Here is a 16,588-nt window from a genome sequence, read left to right as displayed (position 1 = left end):
AGAGAGAGAGAGAGAGAGAGAGAGAGAGAGAGAGAGAGAGAGAGAGAAGGAAATATTTCTTGGAAAGATAACAGGCAGCAAAAGACCCTCCTGAGGGAATGAAGTGTTCAGAGCTATCAGGAAAGAAGTACGTTCTGGTGCCTCTCAATAGAGAAAAATTAAAACATAGCTCTGTGGTGGCATGATTCCAATTATGGTCCAAAGTTGACACTTCCATCTACTCCTAGGGAATGGGGACTAGGACGCAGGTCGTCCCTTTTACCCTTCCATATCCATTTAATAAGGTCCTGTTTGGTTCGTTAGTTTCACTATCAGCTATTGAGTCCAGAGGAGAAATCCTGCTGCGGACCCTGGATTCTGTAGGTAGGCAAGGGTGGGCGGGTCTGGAAGGAAAAGGAGCATCCCGGTGGCTGAATATTAATTATGGCGAACCAGAGCTTGCAAAGAGGGAAGTTAAAAGAAGGTCTGATTTTTTAAAAACAGCATTAAAAAATAGACAACACTGTGTCGGTGTGTGAGGTGTGACATTCAGCTGCGCGGTACTGAACAGCCGAAAGATCAGCCACCAAATGGCGGCTTCTGTAGCCTGCGCCATAGAAAAAGAAATGCGCAGCCTTTGAGCATTTGCCGACTCTAGGCCGTTTTCCCTCTCCCTTTGTCCTCTGTCACCTTCCAGTCTATCTTCTCGCGCGGGGTTGATGACGCTGCTCTTGGGAATCTGGCTGGTAATCCCAAGGGCCCTACAATCTAGTGTAGTCGTCTAGTCTGGACGTGAACTTGACGATGTTAATTTTGAAGATGGCTTTCCCTCCCTTGACCTCTCTATATCTTCACTCGTCCCCAATTCCGTCTGTATCCCGGGACGTAGGGAAATTCAGCGTCTCTAGTACTCGTTGTGAAGTGAAATTCCTACCCGGGTTAATAGAAGATTAAAAGGTAAATATGGGAGATAGAGACGTGCGAAGAGATGTACTGTATCCTCCTATTCTAGGTGCCAGTTTGCGCAGTGCATCGATCCAGGATTTTCTCCCCCAGATTTAAAATTCCAACTGTTTAAATACACTCTCTCCCCGCCCCGTCCTCTCTCCGCACCTTCTCACTTCCGTCATTACCAAGGGAATCGGTCTTCTGTACTCCCCTCTTGTTCCCCTCCTAGTGAGCCAATTTCCTGGGAGGTGGTCTCAGCTAAATGAAATCTGCCAGCGGGCTGGTTGTTTCTCCTACTACCCGGATCACTGTCCTGCAAAAGGGCAAATGAGGCAGTTGCATTCAAAATAAATAAATTAATAAATAACTATCCCACATTTACACTGCCAAAAAATAATAATAGTAATAATAATAATAACCTAAACTCCAAATGCCCAACTACTGAAGCAAAAAAAAAAAAAAATAGAAAAGAGGTTATGAGAGACCAGCACTGGCAGCAGTTGGTGGTGGTGGTGGGAATTGGGAGGATGCAAGAAGGGGGCAGGGAAAGGATGAAGTGTGGTAATGGTCCAAATTGATTACACCGCTTCACTTCTCCAGAAAAATCGCCAGACTCTCAGTGCTTACCTAGAAAAAGCATGCTTTTGAGGGAAGGGACGAGATTCTTCTCCTGAAGAGCTCCGACGTAATGTATTGGGGTAGTGGGGCCAGTCCAAACCTCCCTTCCCTCAAGATTTTGGACCCTTCAAGCTCGGTAACTCCAGACCTTCCTTCTCCTTTGGTCCCCCAGCTGCCTCGACCTCGTGCAACCCACCCTGTCCTTTAGGGGTTAGGAAGAAGGAGGTCCTCTAGCCCCACTGGGCTCCCTGAGCCCGGCTTTTTTTGTCGGGGGGGCATCTCGGCTAGCAAATCTTAGCGGGGAGACCCAGAAGCCTGCAGCAGCACCAAACGAGGGAAAGGAATTTTGTAGGGACGCTCTTCTCGTTGGTTTCTTCCTTGTCTGCCCCTCGACGTGGCGGGCGCTCCCGGGCCGCGGGGAGGTAAGCTCCCCGTCGAAGCCCTCCCCCGTAGAGCACCTCGTGCCCCGCGTCTCCGGCTGGCCCAAGCGCCGGCTTCTCCCGGATGACTTCGCTTTCCCACCTTCGCGCCGCAGATACAGCCTTGTAAATTCGCTTTCAAATTTGGCGGGACCCGAATCGGAAGTTCCGAAGGCTACCAGGGAGTAGAGCAGCGCACGCGCAAAATGGCCTCTCCTCCTGCCTCCTGCTGCCTCCTCCTGCGCCTCTGTGCAGGCTCAGCCCCCCAGCCTTGAACGCTGGGCAGTGAGAGCCCCGCGAAGCCGAAGCGGAAACCCAAGGCGGCCGCACGCACAGTCCTAGCGAACCTCCATCTCCCCTCCTGCAGATAATCTCTAGTTGGAAAAGGAAAGGCAGGGAAGAGAAGGCAGCAGGGACCAGGGTAAAGCGGGACTGCTTTCGCCCCAAATGATCCTTCCTAGCCAAGCAGCCTTCAGCCAGAAGGCGCACGCTGTCCACTTTCCAGATTTCTTCTGCCCACGTGCACCCCTGGCTCGCTCCCTCCCTCCACGCTCCCCCCACTCCGCGTCCCTCGCCGCCCCCCCTCCCGAGATAGGAATCTTTCCACTGCACGGGGCTCTTCCCATCCCCCCAGGCTCTCGACACTCCGACATTGGCTTTCTTCTCTATGTTCGGGTAGCGAATTAAGTTCCCGGGTCCACACTGCTTAAATCCTCCTCTGCCCTCCAGGGTCCGGCTGAGGCATTTTCCAACTTTTGAAAGCAGTTGAATGTCTAAATTACGCTCCCGGGCTTGCTTCTTTGGAGTTCTGTCAAGTACAGAGAGAGACCCAGGTTTCAATTTGCTTTTGGTTGCCTAAGCACCATAGGCTCGATCCCAGCAGGTATTTCCTATCTCTCCGCAGCTCTTCACAAGGCTGGGGGCTCAAGGTTTCCTCGGCCAGACCTTTGCCCAACTTTACAAGGAAGAACCGTTTCCCCTTCCAGAGTAGAGTTTGGATTGTCTTCCAAATGACTTTTATCAAAAGATTGAATCTAGATAGTTTTCCTGGAGTCAATGTGATCAAGAAGACACTTGAGGCTTGGGCATTCATTGCTGATAGATTCTTCTCTGGAGCAGAGGGTAAAGCAGCTAGAAGAGAAATTAAGAAAGAAGAGAGAAGGGCGGATGGCAGTACTGGGGGGGTGGCAATTCTCCAATTGTATGTCAACCCCTTCATAAAACTCCCAAAGTATTTCTTTGCCACTCATTCAGAGGTTATTGGGTTTTCTTGACTTGCGACGTCTGAGGATGGCCGGAAGACAGAAAATAACAGGGAAGTCTCTCATATGGAAATTCTTGAAAATGCACAAGAAAGAAAGGAAATTTGGTACAAGTAAAATAAAAGGAAATCCGTTTCAAGAACCAAAAGTAGAAGAAAAAACGTTAAAATATTAGCAACGGAAACAGGAAACACTCAATGAGTGAACCTTTTCTGAGAATTTCATCGTCAAAACTAGGCGAAGTTACTAAGTTATTGCGTGGAGCACGAGTCATTCATTGTCCGCTTAAAATGTTCCTTTGCATCTTCCCAGGATGTCATTCACCATGAGAAAATGGAGATAACTTACATTCTTTGTAAAGAACCCCATCTTCCTGACTACCTAAGAATTATACTGCTATCTATAGTGGTAAAGTTCGGAATTGCAAAAGTTTATTTTGTCAGAAGAATTCAAGTAAATTTTAGAACTGGTATGGATCGTAGAGACCATCTCTTCCAAGCTCCTCAGGTGAGAAACTAAGGCAGAGAGAGGTTTAAAACTCTTAAGGTGACACAACTGATTATTGGGAAAGCCTGAACTACAAGCCTACCAAGGCTCAAGTCTCTTGGTACAGGTGTGCTTTCCACTTTACCTTGGTTCATCTCCTATAGGATTCTATTTTTTAAAGGAGTGACTAGTGAAATGCTGGAAAATCTCGATCCTAAGAAAATGAGTTGTTTCAGGAAATTTCAAAGTCTTTGACAGGAAAATTATCTTTTAATAGTATTTTTTCCCTCAAAACAACCCTTGGCAACCAAAACTAGGGAGCAACGTCGTGTAGTTCTTTGTAATTCATGAACCAAAGTAATCTCCCTACCTCCCATTTCAGATTCAGTGGAAGGAAAGAGATGTAATATTTGATTGTTCATTCTTTAAATATATGAAGAGGAAATCTGCCCTCTAATGAGGTCCAATACTTTTTTTTATCTTAAAATTTCAATAAAACAAAGGTTGGCTACCATATTGAGATAGGTTCTAAAAATAAAAACATTATCTCAAATAGTTAGGGTAATCCAATTTAAAGATCAAGCTTTTTTCGGATCCCCAGGATGCCAGTGGCAACTTCCATGGACACTTGCATACAGGAAAGATTCAAAGACATCAAAAAACTTTTCCTGGCCTGTACCAAAAAAAATGGGAAAACACTGATGTGTATTCAAAGTAATAACTGATTTACCAAAATTCCAAGCATTGGGAAAGAAGGTTCAATACTTCATTGAACCTAGGTTTGCTTCTTCTTTTTTTTTTTTTTTTTGTAAATCCAGTCTCTTACTTTTTCAAGCACTCACACAGACCCAAAGATTAGAAGGTCTGATAAATCAATAGATTTTTCTCCTCAAACAGTTTAATTTATGCAGTAGGATAGTCAATACTTAAAAAACAAATACATATAAAGTGCTATGCCAGTGTATAGCTGATAATTTCTCCAGTTGTTTACAAAACAACTCATTTCTTTCATTTAATCCTCTTATTTGAGGTAAACATAAATAGGCTTCTTCTACCCATTAATTTAATCAACATATTGCTTTATGGTATGGAATTACTAGAATATTTTAGGAAGAAAAACTCTCAAGCCTTTCAGCTAACTTTTCAGGGACCTTCTATTTTGTCTGCAAAGATCACCATGTGAAATTAGCATCATCTTTGATGTGGATCTCCATGGGGCTTTTTTGTTTTGTTTTGGGCTAGTTTATCAAAAGTTTTACATCACAATAGTTATAACCAGAATTCAGTGGTTCCAAGGGAGGGCAAGTCATAGGGATATTATCCCCATTTTATTAAGTAACTGAGAATGTGGAGGGTTTAGCTGAAACAGCCCTTTGAAATTTCTGCAAATTTCATGATTCAGTGGTCAGTAAGTATGTATTTTGGAGGGGGAAGAATAAAAGTTTACTCTCCATCATTCTTGCTATCCACATATATGGTGTAAATATTAATATTAGTAAAGTTAGATTTGATATTTGATACTTCTAAACATAATTGCTAAACCCATCTTAATACATTCATGTGTAAATTGAAGTTTGGGGTCCCACTTTGTCCTTTATATTAACTCAGATTTGTATAACACCAAATGAAGTTGTGTCAAGACATAATTAACTGGCACTATCCGGACTCTTGAAAAATATGTATTTTTTGTTTCTTTGACATTATTAATATCCAAAACATAAAAATCACTGAAATCTACATTAATTGGTCTTTTTTCCTTAGTTGTTATAGTTATCATAGAAAGTTTGGAGAGCAGAGGGAGACAAGAAAAAAAAATTGTTCTTATTAGAACTGGAGAAAAATGTTAATTTAACTCAAGAATTATGTGTGGAATAGACACATACCTTGTGTGGAGTAGGTTGAAAAAAGAAACTGATTTTAAAAAAATTGTACTGCTTGTAGATATCACTTTTCAAGAGATAAAAGTATTGTATTTTGGTTTTTAATCACTTCTCATCCCTTGCAATGTTTCCAGAAAAGCAACCAGTTTGTTCTTTTAATGTATATATTATTAAATGAAGTACTTTGTTAGTTTCTCAATTAATAATCTGTTTATTGGCTTCTTTTTGCCAATCAGTTATAAATGAAAGTTATTTCTATTTCTACAACCAGAAACTCAATAGTTATCAGTCATATTATATAAAGTCAGGTCAAAATAAAATCTATATATTTAGTGACTTCATGGAAGTTCTTTAGTCACTGAAACTTTAAAGAAGGCAGCAAAAATAACTACTTATATGCAAAAGTAATGATTTAATGACTATAAGCAAGACAAAGCAATAGAATTGTGCTTCTTTTGCAGACTGGAGACAATGAAATGTTTAGCTACAATTTTCCCATACAAACATGAAACAATATTCATATAGAATAAACACCCTCACAAATGTATAACTGATGGGTGATGGACACACACAAAGTTCGACCAAAGCAAAGCACAAACTGAAAACAATTGGGGCAGTTCATATTTTAAATTTAACATGCTCTTTCTACTTAAAATTAATACCTTTAGGAGCTTAAAAGTTGCTCCTATTTACAGACATTTAAAGAGAAGGCATTTGTCTTTGTTTGGAAATAATGACGTACCTGTTAAATTTGAAATTACTACTGTACCATATATTAAAATGAATTTAGATATAATGCCTTCATCCAGCAATTGGTCAGTTTCTTAAAATTTCTACCATGTGTTTTATGTCTATAGTGATTCAACGTGCTTTTTAAAAAACACGATAATTCCATCACACCCAATAATAAAATTGAAATAAAATGAACAAATCACTTCCATATTCCCTGGTTAGAGAGTTCTTTTTCCTTCACTGCAACACAATTTGAAAAATAAAATATATAGTATTGGGAAAAAGACAAACATCATAATAGTTTGCCAACTGCTTTCAAAATAGCTGAATTTGGAATTTGATATCCACACTAAAAAGGTTCTCTGCTGATAAGCAAGGCTCAAACATAGGATATCTGCAAGGGTCGAACCAGTTTGGAGAATTTAACAATCATATTTGAGTGCATGAAACACAATATTTTCTTTATAGTATTTATAAATATATCATACAATACTGTTTCCTGTTATGTCATATACCAATATGGCATTGTACAACAAGCATAATGCCATCTGATTCTTACAAAAGCGAATCATTTAAACAAGTCAGTAAAATAAACGGTAGTACCCGCTTTAGGCATACAGAGTGTAAAACTGAAGTTTACTTTCCTTTGATCAGTTCTGCAAAGCAACGGAGAAAAATGAAACACAAGAATCAAAATGGCTAATAGGTAAGAAATTGTTATTCACAGTGACATGGCTACATAGAATGCATCATTCTATGCATATTCTTTCCGTTTTGTTGATTCTCAAGATGAAAAGCACTTGTTTTCTACAGATTCACAAAACAGCATAACAAGAACAATTGAAGAGAATGTGATGTAGGCGTTAGTTGAGATTAACAAACTATGTCCCAATCCTTACATCCAATGCAGAAGATTCCCAAGTCCCGACAATGGCTGTAAAAAACCATTCACATCTTTCCTAGCACAGAGAAAAAAAATCTTGCCTGCCTCCTCAGAAATCAATTCTTTACAGGAACAATCTTTCATTGCAATTAACGTCCATATGAATGTCACATCTAGTCCATCTTTTATAGCCAAATTCGATGTCACTACAAAAGAAAGCAAATTGGACGAAAGTCACATGTATTAGCATCTATAAAGCTGTAATGGCATGAAGATATCTATATAAATCAGGGTTTAATTTTTTTTTTTTGGACAGTCTGAGGGGTCAACCAGACGAAGTTGCTGAAGAGCCATTTACTGATGTTTTCCGAGGTCTGTTAGCAAAGGAAGATTGGTGGTTACTGCTAGGACTGCTGCTGGTTCCGTTCATAGTACTGGAGATATGAGGAAACTGAGGATGAGGAGACTGAACTGGGGTACTGGGGCTAGGCAAACATGAAGAGGTGGAGGGAATACCTCCTGCTGGGCTGTTGGCCTTATCACTCCCAGAGTCACTTTCCAGTTCTCCACTATTATTTAAACCATCTCTCTGGTGGCTGATTTTCATTCTTTTACAAGTAGGGCGAACTCTGTATTTCAAAGGAAGAGGTCCATTCTACAAAGTAAATAGATTAAGTCAGTCATAAACCTTTTAAATATTATTGCCAACCACAAGCTCTTATTGTTTCATTAGATATTTACCCTTCTCCAGGTGTAAATGTAGGCAATATCCATTAGTGTATAATAATCCTTTAAAGGTTCCTCTTCATACATTACATCAATCTAAGATATAAATTATTCAGTTAACACAATAATAAGTAATAATAAAAGTAAAATACATTTTTTCTTCAACGAAGAAAAATTCCCAAACTAATACTGGTACTTCAAATAACATTTATTCTGAAAATAGACCATGAATTTTTTTTCCAACTTTATATTATGGGAAAACATTTTTTAAAAAGAGAATAAGGCTTTTTCTTGAGCTAAAACAGAATTACATACTTAAAGATTTCATGCTAGTCACAAATTTAGTGTTAGCATCTTTGATTTTGTATTATAAAGTGCCTCAATAATCAAAAATTTAAAGCACTCTGAATGTTTAGCTGTTTCTACTCTTGGTTCAGAATTCAAGAAGCAAAAAACAAAACAAAACAAAACAAAAAAAAAAAACAACCCAGCAACAGACTTAAGTTAACAGAAAATGAAGCACATGAAGTTTGTAAAGAAAATCAGTACCTGGAAAGTATTAGGTATGTCCATTTTACTTCTGAGAAACTTTCTTAGATGCATAACTGTCATTGCTGCTGGGCAGCGTAAATATCTTTTATCATTCACCTGAAAGCATATTTAGGAAAGTTATTTTTTTTTTCAATTCCAGGACTATAACCTGTTCAAAATGTTTAATTTGGAGTATGTAAACAGAAAAAGATAGTAACAAATAATATTATGTAATTCAAAATTTTAAGAATTCCTTGGTAGGTAACCTTGTCTGAAATATTTCAATACTTAGAATGTCAGTGAAACTCAAATTATAGTTGTTTGATCATGCATGTATCAAATGAGTTAAAGTATTTTGTAAAACCATAAACTATCTCTAAAATAGATTATAATTCTTTATTATCAACCTCAAGCAATTAATAACAATTAGTAATGATTTTATGTCTATTTGATACTATATACTACTGAAAATAGCCAAAGGACAAAATAATCAGACTCTGTCATATGAAGTCTAAAAAGATCAACAATTTTTCTTCTGCACAAGTTTTTATATAACATAGATTATACCTCCTCCTTAGATTTCTCTTTGTCTTTGTTTACTTTCCGATCCAATCTAAGGAAAGGAAATAAATAAGGACAATTAAAATAATATAGCTAATAAGAAACACACTAGCAAAAAATAGACACCCTCCCCCCCTCCAGTAGAACTTACCTGTTCTGGTCAAAGAATTCAATGGATAAGCTTATTATCTCATCATCTGTGATAATTCTCTTATCTTCATCTGCAACTTCTCCCCTGTCTTCATTAGAGCCATTGGCAGCTAGATGGAAATTGTTATATATTTAATAAAAAGACTATACACAAAAGACAACAAAAAGAAGGGAAGTTGTCATGTGGTTTCAATTTGGGGTGGGTTTTGTTTTGCTTTTTCTTTTAAGTCTTTAGCATGTAGTAAGTAAAGGCAAAAATACTGGAAATAGGTTTGTTTGTTTTTTCAAATCACATAATTCAGGTTGTTTTTTTTTTTAAGTAAAAGTTAGAAGGACTTGCCATCAGCAGAAGGATGAGCAGCATAAAAATCCCTTCTTCTTTTCATTTCATCTGAAAAACAAAATGTAATATTATTTTTTTACCTGGCATAGTACTTAAAAATTACAAGATAATCTATTAAATTCATCTTTATATTTTGTTACTCACTTTTGAAAAGGCCTGGAACTAATTTGTATACAATATCTTGAAGAGTTTTATCTGACCTGAAAAAAATAAAATAGAAAAGTAAACCACTAATTAGACCTAGTAATAGGTGTAAATTATGATTTTCTTCTCCCTTCCTTCCATTTAAAGTTTTTACTGTATTATGACATTGTTTAGAACAAGGCTAATATATAATTATATGTAAAAATATAATTTTCAGAACAAAATGCATAAGACATCATAATAGAACTCTAAAACTTAGCACAATACTTTTTACTTTAAAATAATGACAAAATATTTCATATTTATAAATGACCTCTAGTTTCTATTGCATTTTGCACAAGCAAAAAATAGACTCTCTAAAACTTACTAATAATTCCCTGAATGAACAGAGTACAAAGAGGAAATGTGGAACCAACAACATTTTTATAACTTAATACTGTCTTTCAAAGTTACATTCATGCTGTAATAAAAATGCAACATGTCAAAATTCAGTATTAAAAAGATACTATGAAAAACGAAAATCTTCTTAATATTATACTTTAAAAATGAATATTTCTGTCTTAATTCTGAAGCTATCAAATAGCATTAATGACATTTTACCCACCACCAAAGAGTAAGTTTTCTATCAAGAGAGAAAGGTGATAATCAAACCATCATGAATTGTGACAAAGCACACTTACAAGGAATTGTAATTTTCTCATACCTTATATTCAGGAGTGGCCTGGTTTTGTGAACTTGGACGTCGCAGATAGGACAATACTTGCTGGTCTCCAGGTAACGTACAATACATGTTTTACAGACTAGTAGTAGAAAAAAATACGATTTTTTTTGATTAGTTTTAGAAGTTTGAGAGTGAAACAGTAAAACTAGAGGTAAACTACAGCACAGGAATAGGTTAAAATAAACTTAAAAGCCAAAGTTAATAATATTTAAATCACCTGAATTAGCATCAATTAACATTTTCAGAAGATTTTGCATACTGCATGCTTATCTTAATGTAGTAAGAAAGCGCTCCTAATACTCTGGATGCCCCCAAAGACATCAGATCACCTTTTACCAAACTTTGAAAGAATTATTCTGTCATCCATGTGTAACATAGTCAATTGGGGGGAGGGGGGAGGTTAGAAGGGAAACAGACAACACAAGGAACAATAGGTTGAATCTGGGTACTTACAGGAATGTAGACATTCTATTATAGTTGTGGCATCAATGAAGTATCCTCCACAAAGCACACACATTAAATGAGGGTTTAGCTCTGTGATTTTGATTCTGGTTGTTCGATGCATTTTTGCTTAATTTTGCTCCTTTCAGGAGGTCCTGAAAATACAAAAATAGTGACTGTATCTCAGTGGGGTTTTCTCCAAAATCCTTACACTATAAAAATACTGCAGGCACACACACACACACACAATGTAAACTTCAGGATTAATGAAGTCCGAAAACATATCATCAGGTGAAATGTAATAACCGTGTAAAGAAGGACTTTGCTCATCAGCCCGAATCCATTCCACTACAGCGATGAATCCAGACCCAGCTAAAGTTTCTTCTAGCCTTTCCAGGTCATTCGGGGAGTCCGAAGAGGAGACTGAATGGAGCGGAGGGGCTTTCTTCTATTTACAGCGGAAGGCCACTAGCAGACCCCGCACTGGCCCCGCACTCGTTTCTCAACTACAAGGTTTTGTTCCAACCCTTCCGGCCAAAAGCGGGAAAGATATTCCCTAATTGATTATAGGTACTTCGGACCGAGCAGCAGGTCCCAAAGTCAACTGTCTGCCTCCAGGGGATGGGAGGATGGGGGCTGGGGTGGGGTAGAGTGGGGTGGGGAGTGGGGGGGCGGAGGACGACGGCTCTGCTCTGTTCACCTCCTCCACTCCTCCAAGGTTGTTGATTTAGTCAGTTCGAGGAGCCACAACTTGCACATTTCTATGCAACACAAAAGGGAAAACAAATCCGGCTCTCTCCGCATCACTGGCATTTCCGGAGCCTGGTCGCCTCCCTAGCTGCTCGAGACGCACCTCGAGCCGAGCTCCTGGGCTGGGGCCTGAGTTCGGGCGGGCCCGGGAGCAGAGCCTTCCCCAAGTCCTCCTTTACTCCCGAAGCAGACACAGGGGGTAGGGGATGTGGAAGAGGCGGATCCCGGCGCCTCTGTCTCTGTCTCGCTCCGGATTCGGAACTAGCCTCTATCGGGGTTTCCATAGCAACTTACACTTACACTTGGCATCCGGCCACCGCTGCAACACACAGCCCGAGCCCCAGAGAAGAGCCGGGTGTGCGGGGAAGCCCGGGCTGGGCTGCGGGGGGAGGGGAGCGAGCCGCGAAGACCGGGGGGAGGGGCTCCAACGGGAGTTGGGAGGGGGTGCAGGGCGCGGAGCCTAGTGCGGGCGGGGGAGGAAGGTTCCGAGTTAGTGCTGGGAGGCAGTGCCGGGTTTGGGGCGCCGGGTGGAGGCTAACGAGGGCTTATCTTGAGCTTCGGGGACCGTGTGAGCGAGCGGCAGAGTCTGGGCAAGGGAAAAGCAAGCCATTGCCACTCCCGGCCATTTCGGACACTCTCGGGGGCCTCTTTCCACGTCGACTCGATGCAAGAAGCTTGTTTCAAATCTAGACTCTCTCAGTCTCTCCTGTTAGCAATTCGCCAGGGTAAAATTTTCACGAAGGGATTTTTTTCCCCCAAGAATTGCCAACTGTGCACTTAGCCCCAAACCTTCTGAGCTCAAATTGCAGAGATGTTTATTGAACTGAATCTCTTTAAAGCTCCCTCCTCCAAAATTAAATTCTCCTGCAGATTTGGATGAACGGTAAAAAGTTGGGAAAGACTGAAAACTGAAATCGGCTTGGGGGAGGGAGGGGATGGAGGTGGGAAATCCACTTGATTATTTGAACAAACCGAGTATGAAAGCAAGAAAAACGACTTTAAACAGTAGGATTGTGACAATATGCAAAGGACCATGTGACCAGCCCATTCCCAACGTTAAATCAACACCTTGTCAACACAGAGTAGCGACAGGAGTGAAAAACAAATGTCATTTTCTCAGCCTGCAGTTCACAGCAAGCCCTATAAGATGAAATGACATTACCAGCAGATATATTATAGATAAATCACAGGGGAGGACTCTTAGATACGAAACACCAACTGGCAATCCAGTAAATCAAATTGCTGCATGTCCTCCAAAAATACCTTTCTTATCCCCACTCCCCTTTTTACTTCAGACCTCAAACGGAGCACACAGACTCAGTGTCCTGACCTTTCTGACACATATTCTGAAAGTTGCCTTGAATAGAAACGTGTGAATTTGTGAAACCCACGACATGATGTAACAGTTATTCTAATTTTCTTCAGATTTGGATACATAATAGAGAAACACAATACACCACACCTCGATGTCTAATGTCTTTGACTACTGGCCAACCTACCAAGAAAGAGCTAAAAAGGCTTTTGTTGAAGTGATTATAACTCCAATGATGACAACTAAGAAAGCTCCATTTACCACTATACAACTACCTTTTGGAGACAAATAAAAGAAAACTCTCAACATATTGAAAACACTGCATATACATTTAAGTTACATCTCAGAGAATTATGTGGTAAAGCAAAGTATACATTTGACTGTATCTGGAGTACAAAGATCACCTCAGTGACTTCCAAAACGAAATTCCCTTTATACATATGGCATGTTTTTCTCTAGAAAGTTAAAGTCCAGAAGGCTGCATTTCATCTTGCAAAAGTATATCACAGTGATTCTTCCATCAATCATTAAGTTTATGAAGTGATTCTAATTCGAAAAGCTGGCCACAGTTCTCAAATATCTTATGGACAACCAACTCCTCTTAAATCCCAAATATTGTAAACCGAACAATCAAAACAGCTATGGAGGAACGTCTCTGCTGATTGGCTTAAGAAGCATCCCAAGTGTAAGTTCTAGACCCAAATCTTTGGAAAAATACTAAATCAGGCTTTAAATTTATACAATCTCTCTCTATATGCCAAGAGATTGGCCTCAAATCAGAAAATAGTTGTCATACTGCTAAACATCACATTGTTAATTATCTAAAAATTCAGCTCCTTTTTCCTACTCTCCCTTTTTAAAGTGCAGGAAAACTAAAGAAGACCTTGAATATGGTCCTTTTATAACTTAAACATGATTTTAGGAATAGCTTCTCTGTCCTAGAGAAGTTGATAACATGTGAATAACTTATTTCCAACACAGAAACTGTCAATTAAGCAAGAAAAAGTGCACCACAATTACAATGGTAAAAAATACACAATGGTAAAAACTTGCCATTATAACACACTCAGCTAGGGTTGTCAGTTTTCTTAGAGGCCTGACACCAGTTATGTCAAAATGAAGGAAAACAGAAGCAAGTTCTTATGTTAACAATCAGCTTGACTATTTGCAATCTAAGAAATGCAAATGAACTCCATCACTGGAGTTTGTAGCTGTAAATATGCATGTGGAAAGTAGGGGTTAACTGAAGTCTTAGGACAGTTTTGTCAATTTGGTTGCTTCACATACAACCAAGAAGTTGGATGTAATAACTGGTCTACCACGTACAGCTGAATGTGTAAATTCCAGTCAACAATGGAGTGTTTTAGTTAGCTTTAAGTACACTTTTAATAAGTACAGAGTTTGACCCAGCACGATCACACTGCAGTAAAGATAGAAGAGAAAAATGAAGTCAAATATCCAAAAGTTGATAGTTATGTTAATAAAATTAAGTACTTGGACAATGTAATCAGTCACTCTATCTGAAAGAAATTCAACTGTTAAGGCATTGTTATGGCATGACCTAGTGTAGGTGAAATATTGGGATGCTTAAGTGATTAAAACTACAATCTACCTTGGTAGAGAAGAGTACAATGCCATACCTTTGCAGAAGATTTGATCCTAACAGTCCTCTATATAAAATATAGACTCAAGCACTCGTGAAAACCTATAAAACATCTGTCCACACTTGGATGTGTACAAATATCCTTGGGGTTTTCCAAACTTTGTGGAATTAGGTGCTTAGTTTCCAAATACTGAGCCACGACCATTAAACTCACTAAAATTCTCTCTGACTCTTAGATTTATCAGGGTCTCTTAACTGGTTTTCTTCCAATTATTAGCCATAAATTGCTGGGAAAAGCATCTCAATATTAGGCTGTCAAGGCCAAGTGATTCCATATACATATGCCACCAACTTTCTAGCACCCCTCTCCTACACAACCCTGTGACCTGTACAAGCATCAAGTAAACACTGTAATACTTACTAGACTTTAGCAAGGCATGGTTCTAAGTGTACCCCTACACTGGAGTTTAAAAGGAAAAAGTAGCTGTGGTGGGGGGGGAGTGCAAGGGAGGAAAAAAAAAAAAAACAAAAACCTTACACATGCTAACATCCAGTCACCATCTTCGCTCCAAAATAGCTCCAAATCTGAAACTGTCCATTTCTCGGTGATCACAATCCAACTGATTTTTTAAAGAGAACTTCTTTTAAAACTGACCCCCAGGTAGTACCACTGTAAAAACTTTCCCATTTTAAGCACAAATGCAAGAGACGTTGGAAACAACTGGGAACCGCCATCTTAACAAGCCATCCAATTTCATACAAGTGTTTGTCCAACTTAAGTTAATAACATTTTTGTTTGAACTCTTTCCAGCGTAACACCCACCTTGGCGGGATCGCTGCCCCCCACATACTTCATCCCTATAATATGGGGACGTTCTGTGGATGTTTAAACACCTCAAAATACATTTCTTTGGGAGAGGAGGGAAACCACTTGACCCAGGCAGCTCCCGATTTCAGGAACCGGTCCCCGTTTAATCAAAATCTGTCTCTCAACAAAGGGCGCTGCGTCCAGGGGAGCTGCAAAGACTGGAAATAGAAATATTCTTCTCGGGGGCCATGTGCATTGGGAGGTTTTAGAGGGGAGCTCTGGGGAGAAAGGAACTAAAATGTGAGGATGTTCGTGCGTCTCTGAACTGAAGTAGGTGGAGGCGACTGGAGGTAGAGAGCCTGGTGCTGGTGGTGGTTGTGGGTTGTGAGTCTGTGTCTCGGGCGGTGTGTGCCTCTGCATGTGTGTGTGTATGTGTGTGGGTCTCGGTGTGCGTGTGTGTATGTGTGGTCGAAGCCCAGACTGTCAGAGCTTTCTCCATACGGAGCTGGGGAAGGGAGAGGGAGAGGGAGAGAGAGAGCGAGAGGGAGCGAGAGCGAGAAAGAGAGAAGGGGGGGCACCTCGGCTCCCCTTCCAGGCACCCAAACCGGCCCCAAACCCCAGAGCAGCCCCCTCCGCCACCCGCCCACGGTCCACTAGGCGCCTCCCTGGATACATACCCGGAAAAAGGATCCGGCGAGGGACGATCAGAGCGGCCGAAAAAGACAATGAAAGTTAAAAGTCGTTCAGCAGAAAATGAATGTGAGCCAAGCGGCCATCTTGAAGCGAGCTGCAGACGCTGCTGTCAATGGGCAACGAGCGGAGGAGAGAGGAGCTGCTGCTGCTGCCGCCGCCGCCGCCACCGCCGCTGCTCGCTCAGCTCATGCTAGTTCCCAAACCCCCTGATCCTCCTCCTCCTCCTCCTCCTCCCTCCTCCTCCTCCTCCCTCCTCCTCCTCCTCCTCCTCCTGCTCCTCCTGCTCCTGCTCGGGCTCCGGCTCCTCTCCGAGGGGGGAGCGAGGGAGGGAGGGAGGGATGGGAGTGGGGACGATTAGATTATTCTGCGGGGTGGGGAGGTGTTTCTAATCCCGATCGGGGCTCCCGCTCCAACATCCCCATTGTCTCTCCCCTTCTCTCCCTTTATTATTATGATTATTATTTCATAGTTGTTGGGGAGGGAGGTGTGCAGCGAGGAGCGGGCGGGCTGGGGGTGGTGTGTGAGTGTGTGTGTGTGAGTGTGTGTGTGTATGTGTGTGTGAGTGCGTGTGTAGAGCCGAGCGGGCGTGGGGGGGGGG

At 40.7% G+C, this 16,588-nt stretch overlaps 1 protein-coding gene across 2 annotated transcripts; it reads right to left on the bottom strand.

Moving 5' to 3' along the window:
- Window positions 1–5,984: 5,984 nt before the first annotated feature.
- On the bottom strand, window positions 5,985–16,181 carry BMI1 (BMI1 proto-oncogene, polycomb ring finger). 2 transcript variants are annotated; one of them, XM_027847888.1, is made up of 10 exons: window positions 15,975–16,181; window positions 10,837–10,979; window positions 10,366–10,462; window positions 9,663–9,718; window positions 9,516–9,566; window positions 9,177–9,285; window positions 9,032–9,077; window positions 8,483–8,581; window positions 7,949–8,029; window positions 5,985–7,862 (listed from the first exon to the last, which is right to left on the bottom strand). In XM_027847888.1, the coding sequence occupies exons 2-10, from the start codon at window positions 10,946–10,948 to the stop codon at window positions 7,533–7,535; spliced, it is 981 nt and encodes a 326-aa protein (XP_027703689.1). In that variant the 5' UTR covers window positions 10,949–10,979; window positions 15,975–16,181; the 3' UTR covers window positions 5,985–7,532. The 2 variants fall into 2 exon arrangements, with proteins under 2 accessions (XP_027703689.1, XP_027703690.1); XM_027847889.1 differs by lacking the exon at window positions 15,975–16,181 and adding an exon at window positions 11,131–11,150.
- Window positions 16,182–16,588: the final 407 nt, after the last annotated feature.

Source organism: Vombatus ursinus, unplaced genomic scaffold (genome assembly GCF_900497805.2).
Source record: "Vombatus ursinus unplaced genomic scaffold, bare-nosed wombat genome assembly UNPS02005459.1, whole genome shotgun sequence".
Lineage (NCBI taxonomy): Eukaryota > Metazoa > Chordata > Mammalia > Diprotodontia > Vombatidae > Vombatus > Vombatus ursinus.
Note: the sequence above shows the minus strand (reverse complement) of the source record. Positions and strands in the feature narration are given on the sequence as shown.

Excerpts from the sequence above, each read along its gene's own strand:
- BMI1 (XM_027847888.1), bottom strand. The coding sequence starts at position 10,948 with ATGCATCGAACAACCAGAATCAAAATCACAGAGCTAAACCCTCATTTA. Across the intron at positions 9,286-9,515 it reads TGCTCATCCTTCTGCTGATG|CTGCCAATGGCTCTAATGAA; the intron begins GCAAGTCCTTCT and ends ATTTCCATCTAG. Across the intron at positions 7,863-7,948 it reads ACATTTACACCTGGAGAAGG|AATGGACCTCTTCCTTTGAA; the intron begins GTAAATATCTAA and ends TTTACTTTGTAG.